This window comes from Nothoprocta perdicaria, unplaced genomic scaffold, assembly GCF_003342845.1.
Source record: "Nothoprocta perdicaria isolate Ctin4 unplaced genomic scaffold, notPer1 scaffold_11, whole genome shotgun sequence".
NCBI classification, from domain to species: Eukaryota; Metazoa; Chordata; class Aves; order Tinamiformes; family Tinamidae; genus Nothoprocta; species Nothoprocta perdicaria.
The window spans coordinates 7,038,079-7,059,989 of record NW_020454205.1 but is presented as its reverse complement, the minus strand read 5'-3'; the positions used below and the strand labels follow the sequence as shown (position 1 = coordinate 7,059,989).

Sequence of the window (21,911 nt, the reverse complement as noted above, 5' to 3'; positions counted from 1 at the left end):
AACACCCAACTTCCCAGTCCCTGATGTCTCTTGAAGTTGTGACTTGCAGCTGGTCCAAGTGTGTGGGTGGAGGATCTCTCTGAATCCGGCCCCGTGTCACTGCCCTCTGTCACATCCCCACAGCCTCGTGCCCCAAGCTGCACCCGGAGCCAGAGAAGCTGTTCTGCACCCTGCTCCTGTGGGTGGTTACTCTCCCTCTCAATGATCCTACTGCTGGAATTGTCTGGCAGACGAAGGGTTAACTGCAGGAAGGTGAGATGGGTGAGGGGCAGCTGATGAGCCAATTAGCACATCCAGTGCTAATTAATCCCAATTAAGGAGCCAGGATGTAAGCAGGAAGGAGGAACAAGGCTATTTTCTCCTGGTGAAGGGTCTTGGGTGCTGCAATGCTCCTCACCTCCCCGTGGTACATCATGCAGGTGGGTGCTGCCTGCCCTGAAGCATCTTGTGGTGCTCTGAGGGAGCTGGAAGTTAAAGGCTGTGTTTTCAGAGGTGCCTGGGCTTTCTGTGGGTGGGAAGGAGTAGGAAAACATCCTGCTCTATCAGAATGAGCCTTTTGACTTTTTCCTTGCAGTAGTTTGGGAAGGTTGTTGCTACTGTCTGGACACTGCAGTAAGGGAGCCTGTGCTCAGCACGCCTCTGCTCAGTGCTAGTACAGCTCTTGGCATCTGCTTTAGGCCAGTGCTGAAGTTCATTGGGCTTCTGTTGAGCATCAGCTTGAGCAGTGCTGTGGCTGTGCAGAACTGCTGCCCTGCTGCAGGGTGCAGCACCTCCAGAAATACCCACTTGAAAAAATAAACACTGCACACACTTTTAGGATGACATTATCTTTGTAGCCTGTGCTTAAAGCCATCAGGTGGTATTTTCCTTACTTGAGAAAGCTGAAAATCCCCATGAGATGGGGGCTGACACTAAGGAGGTGCTTCCCAGTACCTGGGGCTGAAGCTGTGGTTGGACTGCAGCCTTGTGCCCCAGGGTTCTGCCAGCACATGGGGAAGAAAAAAGTCTCTTTATGGTGGTCTTTGCTGTTGGAAAGGTGGTGGAGAAAATTGCTGCTCCTCTTCTTGCAGGAAACAGTTGGTTTAGCTGTTGAGATGGCCCACGCATGCAGCCAGGGCTGCCAGCTTGCTCAGGGCAAGTAAAAAGAAGAGTGGCCTGAGGTGGCTGTGGCCACCTGAGTCGCTTCATGGTAGCTCACTCGCTGGCTGGTGGTGGCAAGCACAAGAGCTGCGAGCTGCCTGTCCTCGCCCCGGGGTGCTGCTCGGTGGCTGGTCGCTGCTCAGGGCCTGCAGCACCGCGGCCCCGGCCCCCGCGGCTCCTGCAGGTCTACGGGGGCTGCGTGCGGCGCTGCTGCCTTCTGGCCTTCCTGAGCCACGAGCTCTTGAGCTAGGAGGCGAGGCAGAGGGAGAAGTGCTTAATCCGTGCCTCCCCTCGGTGCTGTGGAAAGGATGGGCCCACTGCCCCCAATCCCACGGCCCCTGGTGGTGTAATTCAAGAGGCACAGTTGCGCTAAATCTCTTTGAAGAGCTGTGCTGGGGAAACTGCTGAGCTTAGATTAGGTACTAGAAGAAAACTGGGCCTTGCTCAGGTGAGGGCCTAAAGTGTGGCCCAGATCTAGGATCGCTTTGTAACAGTCCTGGATGGGCCTGTCCCTGTGCTATATGTCTTGCATGTTGTGTTGCACCCCTTCACTGTTTTGTCATTGATTCTTGCAGTGACATAGTGAAACCCATAGTGCTTTCCCAAAAATACTTGTTTGCTGGAGGACAGGCTTTCCTATGGTGCTGTCCCGGACAGCCCCTGGTCCTGCTCCCATGTGTGGGGCACAGCCTTTGTGGCACGCTAAAGCTTTGGATGCTTTTTGGATGGGGCACATCCTCAGCTTTGGATGACAGTATTTGTCACCACACTCAGTCAGGGAAGGGCCTGGTGGCTTCCTTGGAGCACTGGCTTTTGTCAGCTCTGCTCATCTACTACTACTGACCTACCTACTGCTGTGAAGAGCTCATTCACTTGGTAGTTGGATTTTGCAGATGTCTCCATATACAGCAGGCTCTTGCTCTGTGCAAACTCCTCTCCCTCCTAGTTAGGGAAAAGCAGAGTTACCTCCAGGAAGAGTAACTGTGCTTGTGCTGCGACAGCTGAGCAGGATCCAACTTAATGCTTGTGGGTGCTGAGAGGGAGGAAAGGCAGGCCTGGCTGGCCCCTGTTAGGTGCTGGCCTAGCAAGGCCTACCTCGGTTGTGACTTCTCGCTCGGCGGCCAGGTCTGCCTTGTTGCCCACCAAGGCTATCACAATCTCATCGTGGAAGAACTCCTTCTCCAGCTCCTGCAGCCACAGCTTGGCCCTGCTCAGGGTTTCCTGCAGAGACAGACCCAAATGCCTGGTAGTAGCACCCAGCTGCTTTGGCACGAGCCTACAGTCAGCCTGCCCCTGCTGGGACGAGCCTATGGATCTGGTGCTCGGGTGGCGACTGGCAGGAGAGTGGGAATTCATGGGTTGTCCAAGTGCCCTGCCCAGGAGCTGTGTGATGCTGTACCCACAGTATTGTGCTTCCAGCATGGCAGAGCTGCCAGCCCCTTCCCTGTTTCCTGCAGCCTCCTTCCTTGGCAGTGGCTCTGCACTCACCTTGCTAGTGATGTCGTACACGAGGAGGGCGGCGTGGGCACCCCGGTAGTAGAGGTGGCAGACGCTGTGGTACTTCTCCTGGCCCGCCGTGTCCCAGATCTCCAACCTGATGGTGGTGGCCTCCAGGCAGAGTGTCTGTGTGAAGAAGGAACCTGCCAAGGAGGCATGGAGAGTGTGTGTTGGGCTTATGCCAGAGCTGGTAGTTTTTCATTCCTGTGTCTCCTCTGTCTAGTCTTCAGGCCCTTGACCTCTGTGCCTCTCATCTTCCTAGGGGCCCACACAAAATTTGAGGATACTTTGCAAAAATGAGCATATAAAATGTCTAAGTGCTGACTTCAGTGTGCATGGTGGTCTGAGAGAGCTGGAGCTGGGGCACACAAAGCTCCTGTAGCTCCTGGGATGACTTGCTCATGTGTGTGTCCTGCTCATGGCACCCACCTTCCCCTTCTATTTCTCATGTGCACCCAACTTAGCAGAGATAGCTCAATCACCTAATAAACTTCTGCTGAGCTTTGAAATGATTAGAGGAGACTTTTCTGATACCACCTGGCATCGCTCCAAGTGTTTCCAGGTTGGCCACCATGCTTGTGAAGCTTTACATATTTGCTGCTTCCTTATAGGTATAAAAGGAGCCTTAGAATCCATATCAGATTTAAGGAAAAATGAGACAAGTTATTTTTCCCCTTGAGAAAGGACCTGCTGAAATAAACTTGTTGCACTCAGCTTAGGAAACAAGGTTTCTATGAAAAATGAGATGCATGTGCCAGGTCTGCTCTGCTATCTAGAGGCATCAGCCTACTAAAGCCACTCACTCACATCCCACTGTGGGCAGCGATTCCTTGAAGTCATTTTTCACGTAGCGATAGGCAAGGCTCGACTTCCCCACTGAGGTGTTCCCCAGAAGGACCACCTTGTAGGTGTAGGTGGGATGAGTCCTGTCCAGGGAGGTGCTGGCCACTGCGTTTGGTGTTGCTGTCTGCTCCATGCCCTGCAAGGGAATCAGTTCTGTTCAAAACAGACCTGCCACGATCCCATTGCCCCAGCTGCACCTTCTATGTCAAGTTCCTACTACTGGTAGGGGAGCAAGCGGAGTTTTATTTAAAAAGGAGAGACAAAACTGTGAGCATCTTGATGAGATTTAACACTTGAGTCTGCCAGTATCTCAACTTCTAGTTACTACCAGAGGGGGGAGATTTGGATAGAAACTTGATTGGAGGAGACTTTTTGGGTGATAAGGCTTTTCATGTAGATGATATTCAATTGGGTCCATCTGATTTAAGGAAAGGAGAGGCTGGAAAGAATTAATGGCAGAGAACCTATGGATGTGATTTGCTTTGAGCACCTATCCTTCCCCAAAGTCCCAACCCTGGAGGCAGCATGGTGAGCGGTGTGTCAGGCTTGGGAAGAGCTCTGATGTGATGCCCTTATGGAGCTGGACAAAAGCTGGGCTAGGAGAGGGAGATGAAAGTACACTCTTCCAAGGACTGAAGAAAAACCCTCAACCTGACTCTAAAAGCCTTAAGGACAGCTGAATGCACCCAAAAAGACTTTTCATTCTCCTGTGCTGCAGATTAAGAAAATCTGATGAGACTGAGACCATGAAGCCTCATGCCTGTGTGATAGCCTCATTGGGGAATGTGACTCAGTGTCACTCTGCTAGAGCTGCATTCGTGTTGCCACACGGGATGGAAGGGTGATGTGGCATGATGATGTACCTGGGGACAGATGGGCAGGAGCAGTGCAGAAGCAGTGTGGAGGTGCCCTGCTCAACCCTCTGCCCTTGGCCTTTCACAGCCTGTGCCTTACCTGCTAGGGACACAGGTACCTGTTGGGACACAGGTCTCCATTTCTGATGCTTCTGGTGGATGGTGACACTGCCCACAAGGAGGCCAGGCAACTTCTTCCCCTGCTGGTGACTATTCATTGGATATTTTCTAACTCTTCCTGCTTGTGGCAAGTTCATACCTGGTCCTCCCTGTATTCAACAAAAGCCCCTTGTTTTCTTGTTTTTCTCCTTTAATTCCCCTGTCTCTTCCCTGCACCTCCCCAGGCTCCAGGCCTTTAATTTTTGTCCCTTTTCCTGGCTGGATACTCCCCTCATACGCAGGTGCCTTGGTCATGGTGAGGACTGTGCTCTCAAGGAGTCAAAGGCACCATGCCTGGTCTTTGTGCAGGTAATTCTACACATATACCTGAGAATCATCTTTATTTCCCCCTAGAAGACCTGGGCAGGTCCACTGGATTGTGCTGTGCTTTCTCTTTATCCTAAGTGCTGTTTGGGAGACCTGCCTTGTGTTCAATGTAAGGAGCTGGACAACATCAGCCTAGACAGACATTTCCCTTCAGCCACCTACAAATATTCTCTTGTCAGGTTTAGTCTCCAGGCACTGCTTCATATTTTGATGGTTGCAACTACCTGGATGGAAACAGCCTGGCTGGCCTCATGCTCATGAAGGAGGTTAGTCCTGAAATGGCTGTAATTAAGGTAAATTCTCACTTGCCATTAATAAGCAAAGCACCTCTGCACCCATGAAATTATTTCTTGGGCAGGATGGGTCCAATGGGTATTAAACACCTTCCCCTATGGAGCCAGAGTGGCATAGAAGTAATCTGTGTGCTGGATAAGCAGCGCTTTTGTGTTAATGCTGGAGCATGTGATAGGTGCTATTGCATTTGAACTCCCTGGCCTGACTGCCCCCAGGCTGGAGCCTGACCAAGCTGTTGATCGGTGTGACTCAGTTGTTTGCAATTAGCAGGGAAAAGAGGACTTTTATTTGAGGAGCATCCTTCCAAACTGCTGTTTTACAGGCATAACCACTAGCAATAAAAAAAGGCAGATGTGAGGTGGCTGGAACATAACAGCAAGGATTTGTCTTTTACTACTCAATAAAGTAATCTCTGCACTGTTGTTAACCTTGGTGAGGGATGTGGGGGGAGATCCTGGCAGGCTTACTACCAGAAGGAGTAAAGGACCTTTATTTCCAGAGGACATTAATATAAAAAAAGATACTGGTTGGTTGTGATGAAGCTGTTGAGAAGTGGTATTTAAAATTTCATTTGTTTTCCTGCGGTAGTGATACCTAAGCCTTTCTAAGCCAGAAGCACTCAGATCCTGAAGCCATTTAACACATCTCAATGGGTGGCAGGGCACAGCAGTAAATAACCAGCCCAGCTCATTGAGAAAAGCAGAACCTTCTTACCTGTGTGAGTGTCTCTGAAGCTGGCAGTGTCCAACCCTGAAAGATTTGGAAGAGTTTTTAGGGTCTTCTGGATTTCCTAGATGGTTTTGTATGTGTTTTTTTTCTCCCCAGGTGGCAGTCACACATCAAACTCCCCAGTTACCTTATTTGTTGGAATTAAGCTCAAAGGCAGTCATCTGTTTTTGCAAGTCTCCTCACCTGTGCAGGCTCTCGGCAGTGTTATTGTATGCAAGTGGCTGCTTTGAGGGCTTGCTTCAGCGGAGGTTACCAGGGGATAGAGAAACCAGAACAGCAAAGGCACTTTAATGCACAAATGCTGCTGGATTTGTGTAGTGCTGATTGCACAACACAATCTGCTCCCCGCAAAGCTAAGGGGGAGAGAATTTGGGTCACTGAGGAGCCAAGCGGAGCGAGCGGTGGTGACAAGGCAGCACTGACCTGGGACAGCGCTGGCAGGACTTCTTGGGGAGACCTCTGTGCTGGCACTTGCAGGCTGGCCGTGAGGATGCCGGTGTCAGCGCTTGGGCAGTAAAAGGTAATGGATAATCTGGGATTTTCCCCCTCGGGCGGCTGGCCGAACACTTGCTGAGCTGTGGCTGGCCACGCGGTACCAGCCGGACCCTGTGGGAAGCCCCGCTGACCCCCTTGCCCAGCGCTGCCCCGGAGCCTCAGGATCTGAGGCTGCTTTCAAGCAGGAAGATCTAAACCCCAGCACCTCTCCCCTCGGGCAAGGCCCACGCTTACCTTTCCGAAGCCTCCGGAGGTTCCCACCGGCAGTGACGGAGCAGTCCCGGCCGGCAGCGCCGGCTCCCTGCACTGTGGCACTTCCTCCTGGGAGGTAAATGAAAGGGAAAGCGGAGCAGGCGCGGGCACCCTGCCCGCAGCCCTGTCCCGGGGCCAAAGTTGAGGCAGAGCCGGGAGTCAGTGAACCTTAAACCCGCCTGCGGAGGCAGGCGAGGCCCGGGAGGCTGCCCGGCTCTGCTCGGAGCCTCCTCGGCACCTGCCGTGGTGGCATTGCCCTTTTCCCCCCGAGCTGCTGCTTTAGCAGGTGCAATCACGTCCCACTACAGAGATCTGGGGGCCGGGGGGGTGCAGAAGCAAAGAGGGATAATGAAGCACTTGGGCCATTGCTGCCTTTTAATTAAAGTAATATTGAGTTGCTGCAGACAGCTGGGTCTAGCTGCTTGGTTGAAGCCTGTTGTTAGAGGCTTATATGTGTAGCCGGGGTCTTCTGTCTTCATACAGAAAAAGCACAGCATGTTAATGCAATGGGATAACAGGTCTACGGTGAGAACAAGCAGGCAGGTCTGCAGGTAAGTGAAAGTAACTCTTATTTTTATTGCTAGTTTCCTATTTATTTGCGTCTTCAAGCACCAACTTGAAATAGTAAAGGGAAATACTTTACCAAAAATACTGGTTCTAATGGTTACTGAGTGGGGTCAGAAGCAGGAGGCCTGAACACAAGCTTTAAAAAGATAATCCAGATTGTTTCCAGTTGTGAAATGGGGAGTGTGTCTTGTGACCTGCATGGTGTGACTCGCTGGAGCTCCCCTGCTTCCCATTTCTACACTGAAGCTCCGGCCGCAGGCGCCAGAGCGTCGTGGGTGCCTTAGGGGAACGGTCTCCCCACCACTCGGCACCGGCTCCCTGGATCTGTGGGGGCAAATCCGGTCTGCGAGGCAGGTGAGAGCTCGGATCCCACCACTGGTGAATGGGGAGATGTTGCTGAAGGGGCTTTCAGTCCTGGCCTCTGTGCTTGTGGTGGGCCAGGGCCCAGAGCTAGCAGAGCAGATGTTCCTCTGCACGCAGCTGCTTTGCCAGAGGGAGAGCGTTGCCTTCCCGAGTCTTTCCCATGGGCTTGGTGCAGAAGCTAGGAGAGGAGTTGGGGATCCCTTGGAGAGTCCCACCAACCCTCTGAAAATGGGAATTGTCTGCAGCTGGGGTGGCTTTCTCAACACAGTCAGAGAAGGGTGAAAGAATGGTGGGAAGGGGCTTTCCTGGTGTGGGCAGAACAGGCTTCTTCATATTAGCCTTATGTCTCCAGGCAGATATTTAGTGCTGAGTGCTTTATGCCGATGTTGTCCTGCTTGTGTAAGAAGAACTCGTGTGAGGCACCCACACAAGGTGCTGGGGGGTTGGCTGGGGTCCATGTTGTCCATGAGCTCTCATGGGACGCAGGTGTGAGCCCCTCGCGTGGACTGGGACATCGGCCTCCCCACCAGGTTCTTCTGCAGCTCCTGGTGAGCCAGGCCCCACTAGAGGGCACAGCTCATCTACAGTTGAAGACCACGGGAGCCTCTGCTCCTGCAGCTCGCTTCTGGGCGGGAAGATGAGCTGAGGTCTGGCTTAGCATCTCCTTCTGATCCGCAGCCTCTTGGTAACATGGAGCAGCCCACAACCAGTCTGGAGAGCTCTCTTCTCCAGATGCTGTCAGAGTAATGAGACATAGAGTATCTCTGTTAACGATGCACCTCGCTGCACCATGTCTGTGCAGCCAGGTGGGCTTGAGTTTCTTACCTAAAACAGACTTTGCTGTTAAACACTGGTCTTTTCTTGAGGTTAGGAGCTGCGTTTCATTTCAGGCTGCTTCCATTTGCACCACGAGGCTTTGTAGTGTAGGTAGAGCTCAGTCTAGCCCAGCATGGCCTGCAACTTGGAAACTGCTGTGAATGTTCTCTATTTTCAGTCTTTGGCTCTACTTCTGGCCTTTCTCTTCCATTTTGGCTGAGACATTTCAATAGGGCATTCAGTATTCAATAGGAATAGAAGAACAGGTCAAAATAAAACTTCTGGAGAGTAAACACAAGAATTCCAATCTTGTATTCCTGGCTCTGCCCCTGGAAGAACTAGTGACTTTGCACAGGTCACTTCTCCCTTGCTGTTTCTCAGTGTAGGAAGAGGGACAAGAAGCCTGACCTTTCTGGAGCAATTTGGGAGCTCCTGGAGGCTCATTCTACGCATTTGCTGTGAGGAAGCCGTAGCTCATTGACATGAGCATGGTGAATCACCCCTCGCTGGGAACATTTTCAAAGAGCCTGTGGGTTGAAAACGCAACAGGGCACAGTGATAAAGGCATTGCCTTGAGTTCTCATGAAAACATGGACTAATGTGAGTTTTCACCTGGAATGCTTTCCTGTGTCATCTCCTTTTAATCTTATGTTCCAAGAGTACGGCTGCGGTCTCGGCAACCCTGCAGTGCCGCACGGGCACCTCCTGGCCCTCGTTCTCCACTTGGATCCCAGTGCTGTTTCTCCTGGGGGCCGATGGCACTGACTCACTGCTGAATTTGGCTGGTGTGACGCAGAACCACCTCAAATCCCCGCGTGTTTCAGCTGCCTGGATTGCACTGTGAGTGCTGCTGTCCGTGTTGCCTCTTGCACTGGGCCCGTCTTAAAGCACAAGCGGGTTTTCCTTTCTCACTGCTGGGCAATGTGAATGCATGGCAGAATTGTATTGCTTGCACTAAAGTGCTTTAGGAAAGTGGTCTTAGCATTAGAGACTAAACTCGGGAGCCTGAGTGTTGCCAGAGCTGCCTAAAGTTAGGCCTGTAGAGACTGAAATTGCAGTAGTGTAGATGAGTTTAATGGATGTGGTGGCCTGCAGATCCTTGTTGGCTTTCATTAGAGCTCTGTGTGTGCAATGTATATCTGTGCACACGCAGGCTTTGGAGAAGGACGGAGTACAGGTTTGATAGCATTTGAATCCCAGTGTTGTCTTACTCCCTGGTTTGGAGGTGCAGCCCTTGGGTTTAGGGCTGTGTGGAGAGCGCTGTGGTTGCTGCTGACCTGGTGTAAACCCTCTGCTCCTTCAGGCTGCTAAATATAGGCCTGGTGAGCTCCTTTGCAATGCAGGGCTTCTGGAGAGCCTCTTGCTGCTGCACTGGCAGCTGTGGCGAGCTGGGGAGAATGGAGGTTATGGTCAGGGTGAGGCAGCTGGTGACAGCTGTGCAGGAGCCAGAATTACCAGGGCAGAAATGTGGCTTTCCTCCTGCCCTTGCCCTGGTGATTTGGGCTTCTAGACCAGCTGCAGGACAGACAGCTTGTCTCTCCATGCTGCCAGCTTCAAAGGAATGAGCCACTTGTGTGCACGTGTATATATAGCGTGCTGTGCTTTGGGGAGGGCTATTTTGGGTTCTCCAGGCTTGCTGTAAAGGAGCTAGCTGATGGGAGTCCATCTGTGGCCTCGACCCTGCAGGGTGCTGCGAGTCTGCAGAGTCTGCATCAGCGACCAGCACACGCAAGGCCCTGGAAAGGGGCTGAGGTCCCTCTACTTTTAAAAACCTATTTGTTTTGCAAGGAAACATCACAAACCACAGTACAATATAAGAGTGAATTCAAAATACTTCAGAGGTCACAGCAAATAATACTTACGACCTATAAATGGGAGTGCTCTGTAGCAGGTCTCATCCCAGGTGCTTAACACACCATGGTGCAGCAGAAAGCCAGTGTCTAAGGAGATGTCCACTGTGTGGGCAGGCCTAGTTTATGCTGTTATTGCTTTAAACTGCTTGTTGACAGGTTTATTAGGTGCTAGGGCAGGTACAGCCAGCCCATGGGGACTGTGCACAGTAGTTTGTGGAAATGTGTGGAGAAGGCAGAAGGACCTAGTGCTGGCATGAAGGCTGCCTCTAGGCTGAGAGCTGCTGCAAGCCTGAGCACCGTGGCTGGCTCCAATCCTGCTGGAGGGGAGAGGGCTGTGGCAGGCTCTGTCCAGCAGCTCTTGCAGCTGTGACGTCCTGCTCCTCAGCTGGAGCTTCGTGAGGGATGTGCTGCTGGAGAAGCCCATCATGAGCATCTCTGCCCTGGGGTGGTGGCCTTTGCCAGGTGGCAGCTCACTCTTTTTTTTTTTTTTATTCTTTTCCTGTCCCGCCTCAGCTCTGGTTGTGCACTGACTTGCATGGGACCTCATCTCCTTGTCCTTCTCCCCTGCTGTGTAGGAGAGAAGTTCCTCCTGGTTTGAGTAGCCTTTACAGGCTATGACATACGCACAAATGTGCCCGAGTCTGCTCCAGGCCCTCACAGAAGTTCTCACTGTACCTGTTCTGTTAAACTTGCAAGCTCTTGTTTGCATTAAGGCCTTTGTGGGAGCGATGGGTGAACAGTGAATCCCAAAGGGCTGGTTTTGAAGGGAGCATTTTCTCCAAACATCCTGCTCTTTGCCATTCCTTCCTTTCTGTGCTTGTGGTAATGTTATAGCCTGACATTAACCCCCACACAGAGCCTGTTCGATGTGCTTCAGGCTTTGGAGCTGCCAGCCTTCCCGTATCAATTATTAACCTTGCTGATACACTCTAGAGACTATCATGGAACCATTGAACAGGCTTAATGGGTCCCTGATGATAACTTAAAGTGAGTGTTAGAGTATGTTCAAGATTGGGGGGGGAATAATATAGTAAAAATTTTAATTATAGTTGGATTAAATTACAGAAGGAATATCATCATGAAACATGAAAGGTTTCCCTATAGCACTGGTTACTCCTTGGTTGAATAAGAGACAGATTATCCAACTGTTCACATATTTGCCATGACGATGTGTGTGACCATGGCTGGTCACACTAAATAACCTTGCAGCACAAGTACCCGAGGAAATAAGTCTGTGAAATAAGGGCTGTTATCTAACATGGTGCAGGTTTTGCAGCATTTTATGTGACTACAGCTCTTAATCTGTCTTCCTTGTCTGGGTCTAATGTGAGCTCAGCATGCTGCTGTCTTTCCAGCGGGGATACCACGTTTAAGGAGATAGACCTTCACCTCTCTGATAAACTTGGGCAACTGGCCAGCTGGCTGGAGCTGTTAGTCTGGGACAGACACTTGCAAGCAGGATGATTGGCTTGTTCCCTTAGGAAAGGCGCCTAAAAATGGCTGGAGGTGGCACCTCTGTGTGAAGGGCTACAAGGGGATATTGTGAACAGCCAAGAAGGACTCTCAGCTCAGCAGTCTTCCCCCGGAGTCTTTCACTTGGGGCTGCAAGGCCCCTGTGATGAATGTGAGCATGGGAATGGAAAGCAGAGCAGCCCTGTTTACTGCTGGCCTTGTTGGAGGGGCGGTCAAGGGGTGGTTCTCATAGTGGATGACTCGTTTCACCTCTGCAGGAGACTGGCTGGGAATGAAGATGCCTCAGGGGGAAGCTGTCATCTGCTGTTACCTGTGCCAGCTCCTTTTATAATTGAAAAATGTATTAAAAAATTATTTTGGGAACTTGTAATTAGCTGAGCTGCTAATATGTGTGATGTTTCGCAAACTAAGCTAATAGCTGCTCAAAAAGAGGCCATTGCAGAGAAGTGAGCGTTCCTCTTCCACGGCTGAAAGGTTGGGAGGGATGAAAACTTCTTCAGAAGTCAAGGTTGGCATTTGTGAAGCTGCTGTGGAAAAGCTGTGCTGGACCAGAGTCTGGCAGCCTCCCTCTGGCAATAACCAGCCCTTGCTTGAAGGTTGGAAAAGCTGCAGGCGGGAGCTATATAGTGAGTTAGCTGCCCTGAGGGAAACATATAACTAAGAAGGTCAAGGGAGTTTAGGGGGAGGAAAAAAAAAGGCAGAGACTTGTGGCTAAGGCCCTTCTATTCCTGCCCCAGCATCTGAATGCTTTTTATTATTACTTTGAAATGCCATTGAAATGAAAGGTGCTGTGTAAACCTAATGTTTTTGGGCAAAATCTTTTAAACAGCTCCTACAATTGGAGGGGAAACAAAACCCTGGAGGATTTGACAACTGTGACACATGAACTGTGATATGGGACTGATCTCTTGACATGGGGGCTTGTGACAGAGCAGAGGGCAGGGAAAAAGTGTGGAGTAAATGAGCTGCATTTAACATTCACTGTGCATGGAAAAAACAGGAATGCCAGGGATGCTGGAAAAAACGTGCTGTGACTTAAAATCAGATCCATCAGCAGCCTCAACTCTGCTGTTTTGCTAACATCTCAAGTGCCTTGTCTCTGTTTTCTCTAATGTTATGTTAGTGCTATCAATGTTATGTTACCAGTATCTTCTTTCTGTGTTGAGGCAAGCTTGTTTTATTTCAGGAAACTATAATGACCTGCCTTCCTGCCCTGCTAGTGATTAGCACAGCTGGAATCTGGAGTCCTTTGGCACCAGCAGGGCTTATTTGAGGCAAACTGGGAGCTACAAGCGGAGAGCAAAGAGCCGGCGGCCGCTCGGTGCAGGGGTGGCTGGAGCTGCAGTGGTGACAGTGGCAGGCGTGGGACATGGATGCTCCTCATCCTGGACTGGTCGGGACTGTTTCCTCAGACGTGGGGCAGCTTTGCATTATGCGATACAATAGGCAAGCAGGGAATAGCTAGTTCCCTGGTAAGCATGGAAGCTCTTTGGGGGAAAGCACTGTTAACTTCTATTATGCTTGAGACAATGGATGTTTTCCCTTGGACTCCTGTGCATTTGGATGAGCCTGGATGGAATTCCACAAGGAGAATGGCACCTCTTTCCTCTTCCACTCTGGCTGAGAGAAACTGCCCTGTGGAGTCCATGTAAGCTTTGCCAAAATCATGTTTTCAGGTCATTTTACAGAACAGGATGACTAATTAGTGCAAATACTTGGTCAGCTACAAACACTTGGTGCTTTTAGGCTGTGTGTTGCGGCTGTGCTTCCTTAAAGTGCAAAACAACTCTAGTTTGTACGGCTTGATTGGAAAATGTGGCTCAGCTTCAGTCCACAACATTTGGGAGCGGAGGAGGCTGCGTAGCATGGAGCAGACAAATTGCTGGGAAATAAGAGGAGCGGGAAGTGCTGAGCCTTTGTCGTGAGGCCACGTGACAGCTTGTGCTCGTGTCGAGGAGCTGTCAGGATGGTGAGGACATCACTGCAGGGGTAGCAGGAAGGCTTTAATATATTTGAATGGTGAGGTGGTGCTGAGCCAGTTCCTCAACTGATGTCATGCCTTGTTTTTGCTGGAGCTTCCCTGATTTGCTCCAGCTGAAGGGCTGGCTTGTTCAGATGGCATCTGTTTTCTTGATGGAGAAATGCTGCATTCCCAAATGGCATGTGCCTATGGAGCTCCTCTGCCTTGGGACCAGGCTCTGCAAGACACGGAGCGGGGCATGGTGCTTATCTTGCAGGCCCTGTTGCTGTGATACCCAAGTGTCCTGCAGTCTGGAATGGATTTTATCCACATAAGGCTTGAGGTAGGAAGTGGGGAGGGAGTGTGGTTAGGCCAGGCGATGTGCAATGTATTTTTAGAAGATTCTTAAGAACACAGCTTGGGGCTTGCTTAAAACTTAGGCTTATTTACATGGCAAGGGGGGAAGCTGGAGGAGGACGAGCCGCATTTTGCAGCTCCCTGTGATGCTGTGTCAGGCCGGGAACAACAGACAGGGATTCAGGCTGCAAACGGACTGTAGCAGGCGGTCTCAGTGAGGCAGCCGTGGCAAGCAGTTGCTGTTCAGCAGCCGAGGATGGGTCTGGCTCCCTGCACCTACAGCTGCTGAGGAGCTGGCTTGACTTGGCTTCATGCTGCGATGCTCAGAGCCTTGGCGTGCCTGCTGCTAATTAGATTAGGTCCAGAGAGGCCACATTACTGAGCGAGTTCCCATTTTAGTCTGAGATGGAGGGTTTTCAGCAAGCTTGGTGATGTGTGAGTCGCAGGTGAGCTCCCTGCTTGGCAAGGTAATGAAGAGCTTGAGTGATTGCAGCTCTTGGCTCGGATGTGAGCTGCTTTATCCCACCTGGATGGGAGCATCGGTGCTTTTTGGGGCTGTTAACAACCTCCCCAGGGCTGTTGTGGTGTCAGCTGTGATGGATATTTATACTGCAAACCTGGGGGCAGTGTGGAGAGCCTGTGGTGCCTGGAAAGCTGGGAGCAGAAAAGCCTCAGGTTCATTTAGTCCTGTCTGCCTGGGATAACTGATGGCTGGAGGAGAAGGACCCTGAGGAGAGCAGAGCCTTATCCCAGGCTCATTAAGGCAAAAAATGCTTTTGGATGCATGTCCAGAACATGGCAATTATCTCTGATTTTCAGACTATGATTACATATGGCCAGTATGCGTTTATGCTAACTTGGCTGTGTACCTTACACAGTATTATCCAACCCCTATTTCTCCAAAACAGTTTATAGAAATGAGATGAGATTGTTCTGTCTTTGGCTATAATCTCAGGAAAAAAAAAAATCTGCTGCTGCTTATGTGCCTATGTTAGCAGCTTTTCTTTCTACAGCTAGTTTGAATTCATCTTAGCGTGGGTAAGGAGACTTGCAGGCACCATTCCAGGTATGGTCTTGTGGATGTCTCGTGTGATGGCATAAATATTTGCATTGGTAGACCCCCACCTGAAATACTCTAATGTTAAACCTAACTCCTCAGGGTTTGTGTTGCTGGTGGCACACAGCCAACCTCTGGCTGGCTTATAACCCCAGAACTTCCTCCACTTCTGTCATTTCCAGCTAATGAGATCATGAATTGAGTCCTTGACACTGTTCGCTGTCTGCTTCATTTCATTCCGCTGGTGTCTCAAGTCCTTAAGCAATTCTAGTTCTTTTACAACTTTATCCTCCTTTACTGGTGATGCTTTATAGCACTGTCACTGGGCTATTTCATCAGTGCTGTCCTACTTGAGTAAGGCAGCTAATATTAAATGAAATCAGTCCCAGGACTGAGCTTTGAAAAACTCCCTCTGAAGGAAGATTTTTCATCAACCTTGAAAGGGATCTGGTTTTGAGACCTTGAGATCCCTACAGTGACATCTCAACAGTGACCTGTGAAAAACTTAGAGGTGAAAATCTATCCTTCATAATATACCATGATGGTTCGAGGAGGCCAACGACACTGAGGGGTCCTGGAAGAGAATGAATGAGCTCTGCTTGGAAAGAAGATATCTTTGGTACAGCAGGTAAGAGGTGGTGGTATGGAGAGAACAAGATGCTCGTCCAGTGCTCTAGGTCTTTCTCTCCAGTCCCTCTAGGCTGGGAAGCCTGCTGCCCTGTGGCCTTGTACCTCTCCTGATGGACCGGGTGAATGTTTGTCTGGATGGTGTGAGAGGAGAGTTACCCACCACGGCTTTCCCTGCGCAGTGCCAGGGCTGCTGCAAGCCCCAGGGCAGGCAGAAGCCCAGCAGAGCTCCCCTGATGCCAGTGGGAGCAACTGTGACTTGAACAGATGAAGCAAGAGTAGTGAATCATGCGCCCCTGTGGACTGTAAAGGGTCTCCTGAGCCCTGTCTTGACACTGCTCCATGTGGCCATGACCTCCAAAAGCTTTTGCCCAAGAGGACTCATTTACAGAAGAGGATCCTCTTGGTCCTCCTAGGAGGTGGGGTAAAGTGGAACCCTTTTAGCTGTAGCAGTGTTTTTTTTACTGAAGTAGCTTAGTGCCAATGCATATTTGTCTCTGATGTAATTTTTTCCATAAAATCTGCAGCCCCTGCTGGATGCTACTGCTATTATGTTTATGTGTTATGATGTCAGTGGAGCTCTGTTTTGCATATTTTCACAATATGAAATACTGGCCTCCTAAGTGTAGCTTTTCCAAGGCAGTTGTGTCCCACTCGATCTAATGGCTCTCGTTAAAACTGTCAGATGTGATTTCTGGCTTGCCAGAGGTCTTAACCTTAAGGTGGTGTGGAGAGCTGACCCTGTGTTTTCTTAACACAATCATCCTAGCCCCTGAATTCCCCTGTCTTAAGGTTTGCCACTCAGACGAAGGTAATTACATTTGCTACAAGGAATATAAAAATATATCCATTTTGTTAGATAAAAATGGTCTATTGAACAAAGCAGCAGCATCTTGAACAGCTAATCGCTTGTTCAGATTCTCTAGAATGAGATTTTTTACAGGATGGTTTGGTGTAAAAGTAGCACAAAGGAAAAACCATCTTTGGGATGTGCTCTGTATGAAACTGCCTCGTTGTGCACAGGATATTGGAGAATGAGGTACATACTGAGCTCTTAAAATAGAGCCCTTTGAAACTGGCACGGGATATTCAGGCCTATCTGGGTATCATTAATCACAGTTATGACTCTGAGACAAAATGAGCCTCCATTTCATGTTGCTTGTTCAATAAGAAATGAACATTTTGGTGTTTCATTTTCAATGGCAGACACTAGTGTAGTCAAAACAATGTATTTGAATTATTTCCTTTACTTGGATGAATGCTGTATGTATAGTGTTTGTATGAGAATGATTTCTTTTCACTCTATGAAAAGAAAAAAAAAATACCATGTCAGGAATGCGAGCAAAAATAGGAGCATTTCTTACACTACAGCATCTGCTCGGTAACTGCTTTCAATTCTAGCAGAGGTCACCCAGGCTTTTCATTTGAGGTTTCTGCTTTTTTCCTCCTCTCTCCTTTAACAAAAAGCTCCTAATAGCAGAGTTTCAAGCATTAATCTGGATAGCACAAGGCTCGGTTTGGTTGTCAGGCCAAACCTTCTCTCTAAGGACTTTGGTCAGTAAGGCAAATGGCCCCAGGGCATGGGGACGCAGGGAACCTTGCAGGGATACAATGATGCAGCTGGGTAGGTGGCTGAAATCCCTGGGTGATGTGGACCTAAAAATAAGGCACTGCTCTGTGTCCTTAGCCAGAATCCCTCAAAGGGCAGAGAGCGAATGCAGGGATGAAGGCTCAGGGTGCAAATTCTGTGGGGTCAGGAGCAGGGGTGGTGCAGAGCAAGGTGTTTGGCAGGTGCAGCTGGGACTGGGGAAGCTGAAGAAGGCTGGGATCTGGGAGAATGAGGAAACTAGAAGCCAGAAAGGCTGAGGCTTGGGGTTTGCTCTTAAAAGAAATGCTGAATGGGAGGAACCCATCAAAGATGCAGCAGCTGCTGTTGAGGAGTCTGCCAATACCAGGGCCCAGAGGAGGGACGTGCCTGAAAGGGCCTAGGGACGATACATGGCTTTGCACTGCATCTTGCTGATATCTGGGGAAGGGGCAATATTTTTGTGTGGCCTTGCCCTGCACAGGAGCAAAGTAGACTCGCAATTCAGCACAAGCTCAAACTATAAATAATTGCCTTGATGTCACGTGTATAAAAAGCAACAACTGGTGGTTAAAATAGTTTTGGAAGAACAAGTAAGAGCCTGGCATTGTGTGGAGGGCATCTCTATCCTTTGCAGGAAAGGGATTCTGCTAGAAATAGTTCTGCTTTATTTCTCTACTGAAAACCAACCAGTTGCTTTAGCTGGTGAATACCCTCATGGGAAAGGGTGATATATTGAACTTGGACAGATTTTTGAATTTGACAGTCTTTCTTGCAAGTGACCAGAATCTCCGTCTTTACATGTGAAAACTTCTGGAAAAACATGTGTGGATGTGGACTGCAGAATCTGGTCTTGCTTAAACTGGGAATAAACCTGTAGGTAATGAGGTCATGTCACTTTGTGATTTTTTTTAGCACGTCTGCTCTGCAATGTATATCTGTCCCTAGGCTCTGGAGGTTTTTCTTCCTGTTCTTAGGCTTTGCATGCATGCCTCCGGAAGATTTAAGACTTGGAAAAAGGCAAAATTGTGTGCATGTGAAAAGCCTGTCTCGGTTTGGCTGCGCTGTATCTGAGAACTGCCAGAGCTCCGGCAGAGCCGTCAGCCTCCACTTTGAGGAGGTCTGCAGTGTGGGAGTCGGGACAGGTCAGCCCTGCAATTTAGTGGTGTCCCCTCAAAATGGGCTGCGCTGGGGATGAGCTGAGACGCTGAGCAGGGCACTTTTACCTTTATCCTGATTGAATGTACAGTGAAATTTGGGTCGTAAAGATGAGGTTTGGCTTTCTGGCCTTTGTCAGGAGTGGGGTGGATTTTGCAATCCCCTTTGACGCATCCGCTGAGTGTTTTTGGTGCCCTGAGCTCAGGACAGTCACGGTTCGTGTGGAGGAGATTACTGTGGGTCAGCGCTGAGGTACAAGAGGGCTGCCCACAGGATGCTTGTTCCTCCTCGCTGGGAATTCATCTTCCTCTGGGGCCAGCACTCAAGTGGGGGACACTAGTGATTTACTGGAATTAATCATGCCTGTTTTACATGAAATTTCACTGTTGGAAGTTGGGGGGGTCAGAAGCAAGGAAGAGCTGTGAGGGTTTCCAGCCTGTTTGCCCTGTTTTTCATGACAGAAGTGGGGAGTGGGAGGGATGGGGGCAGCCAGGCTGGGGTGAGGGGGCGAGATGGGCATTAAGGTGAACCCAAGGAGCCCAGAGGCGGGCTGGCCTCCCCATCCCCTGCCTTTGGGGGCACGGGCGGCACTGGCGCCGCTCCCGCGGCCGGTGGGAGGGGGAAATGGCGGCCGCCGCGCATGCGCGGGGCGGGCTGGGGGACGCTGACGGTTGGGGCTCCGCACGCCGGCAGAGGCGGCGTGAGGGGCCGGGCGGCGGCGGCTGCAGCGGGGTTAGCGGCTCAGCGGATCGCGGCTCCGCCATGGGGACGCAGGGAGCCGGCAGGAAGCGGCTGCCCAACCGGGAGCGCCTCACGGCCGAGGACGACGCGCTCAACCAGATCGCCCGCGAGGTGGGGACCCCCGCGCGCCCCCCCCCCCCCAAATCCGCCAACGGTCGCGCACGCGCCCGGGTAACGGAAAACGGGCGGGGGGGGGGGCAGGTGCGGGCGCCGCCCGGCCCTGCTGCCCCTCATCGCACTGCGCGATTATTTATTAACTTATTTATCATTACCCGCCCGATCGGCCTCCTCGGGGAGGCTTTGGTAGCGAGGGCGGGCGGCCCTGTCCGTTCCATTAAATTCGCCTTTTTCTTTTTTAAATTTCTAGATTTTTAATTTTTTCCCCATTTCCCCGAGGAGGAGACACCCCCGCTAATTGCAGGGTGTTGAAGGGGAAATAGCCGGGGCCAGCGGGTTGCTGGCGAAAAGGGCAAAGTGGCGGTTTCGCCCGGCTGCTTTTGTCTCCTAATGGTGCTGCTTGTATGTGTCACCAATGTGTATGCATTAAATATATATATATGCATAGACCGAGTATTTGTACTGACGAAGCTCCGCGGGCGAGCTGAGCACAAGGAGCACAGAAGGACTTTGATTGCCTGGGTGTATCACAGACGCTCTCCCATCCCTTCCTTTCTCCTTGGTGCAGCAGGAGGGCTGGAAGGGGAAGATCCAAAGAGCCTGGAGGCGCCCAGGTCATTCATCTGTCTCCTATCAGGTTGTTGTGCCCTCTGCCTTTACTCTAGCCAGGGATTTTCACTGGGAAACCTGTATTTCCTTGCTGTCAGCAGCATATCCCACTGTTGGCTTTGTGGTGCTCTGCCAAGATGGGAGTTAAGTGCGCTTGCATTGAGCAACATGGTAACGTCTTTTAATGTGTGTCCTGCTGCTGGTTAGTAGGTCTGTAGTTCTGTGAAACGGTCCCTGGAGGGGCCAGAGGTGTTGGAGCAGCGTTGGCTGCCCCAGGAAGAGATCCAAGTGTCTGTCCAGGAACCCCCTTGGTGGGCTTGTTGAATGTGCAATAAAGCTAATGTTCATTTCAGAGGTGTTGATCTATTTATGGCCTAAGGTACCATTTACCTCTGAAGTATTTAAAGTGTTAATAGGTGAGAAATACTGTCTGGGGCCAGCCAGTACTGCAATGCTGCTGAACTCTTAGATTAGGGAAAAATAACCCTTATTTGTCTATTCATGAGCTTGGTATTAATGACTGAAAACTAGCAAATAGCTTACTGACTTGTGGGTTTTGTTTTTTTTAATGGAGGTGCATATAAATGAGAAAGTGTGCAAAATGATATTGTATGTAGACATATGTGCATAATCTTGTAATCTTTGCCAGCAGCTTTATAGTGACACATGTATGCATGAGGCTTGCTTGCTTCGACATCTACTGGGTGAGAGGTGCCCTTCACTAGAGGTTGCATCACTGTCCTTTTGCTGGATCTGATTTGAGCAGTTAAGAAGAGCTGGTGACTGCCTTGGTCCAACTCTTCCTTGCTCTATGTGGCTGTGTTGGTCCGCTGGAGAGCATGGAGACACTGATTGGGTTTTCTGTTGACCAAAGCTGATGCAGATTATGTTACTTTCTTCCTCTCATTGTCTTGCAAAGGGGGAGACTGACCAGACTGACCTGAGTTCAGGATAAACTGGGTGCTAAGAAATTGAATTTGCTCTTTGCTTGGATCTCAGCAGCTTTAGCATTGGATGAATACAAAAATGCAGCTGGTGACCAGAAAGGTAGAAGGCCTGCTTGTTTTTGATGGTTATTAGCTGTTAGATGTGGGTTGCTCCATCTCCCTGCTCAGATGCTACCCCTAATGACAGCTCTGAGCTGGGCTGTTGTCTTTTCATACATCATTTTGAACTAGTTTTTAGGTTTTTGGAGTGTGTACTGTGGAATAGGTACTTAACTTCTGTGTGAGTGATTTAGAGTATATTCACAGAGGTCAGATTTTGGAGGCAGTGTGATGAGGAGACTCTCTCTGTGCATTGACAGGAAGGAGTAAGTTCCTGGGAACCTGGTTTGTGATAAGAGGTCCAGAAATATCTCATGTCCTGGATATACATTAGTGAGAATGAGCAGTTGTGCCATGCAGTCAAACTGAGTCATGTTAATGTTCTGGGAGTTAGCCTGGGAGGAGGGTATGAATTCCACAAGGTCTGTCATTTGGTCAAGCAAGACCTACTAAATCTGTAGCAGGAAACAGGGGTGGTTCTTTTCTTTGCAAATTTCTCTTCTACTTTCAGTTGTCTTTAGCTTATATGCTGCTTTTCACTTTACCACAAAGTGCTTTGATGCTTTAAATATTTGCTTTTTCTTTTCCCAGAGACTGCATAAAGGACAACTTGATGAAAAAGTCCTCCACAAATCTGTCTTTTATCTTTTCCCTTGAGTGCTAAAATTGTGAACTGTGAAGTTCAAGGTTCAGAATTTTCCCATATTATTTTAACTCTTTGTATTCCTTTTTATTGGTTTCTATGTAATTGTTCATAGTTTAAGTGCCTGTCTTCTGCACAGGGAATCCAGGATGAGTTCTTTTGTAGGATCATAAGAAGTCTTAAAACTGTCAAGCAATCCTTTTGGCCCTGTGTAATGAATATGCTGAGAATCCTCATGGTGAGATGGGTTCGAGAGTGGTTTAGATTTCAGCTCCGGTGTCACGAGCGCTTTGGCAAAGCTTAGAAATGAGCTTTTCACTCTGCTGTTTCCTTCAGCCTTTTCTTTGTT

The 21,911-nt window shown here is 49.8% G+C and overlaps 1 protein-coding gene across 1 annotated transcript; it reads right to left on the bottom strand.

Annotated features, from left to right (window-relative positions):
• Window positions 1-1,279: 1,279 nt before the first annotated feature.
• RAB17 (RAB17, member RAS oncogene family) lies at window positions 1,280-5,882 on the bottom strand. The gene is made up of 6 exons (XM_026048500.1): window positions 5,829-5,882; window positions 3,445-3,616; window positions 2,629-2,780; window positions 2,236-2,361; window positions 1,989-2,082; window positions 1,280-1,386 (listed from the first exon to the last, which is right to left on the bottom strand). The coding sequence occupies exons 2-6, from the start codon at window positions 3,611-3,613 to the stop codon at window positions 1,280-1,282; spliced, it is 648 nt and encodes a 215-aa protein (XP_025904285.1). The 5' UTR covers window positions 3,614-3,616; window positions 5,829-5,882.
• Window positions 5,883-21,911: the final 16,029 nt, after the last annotated feature.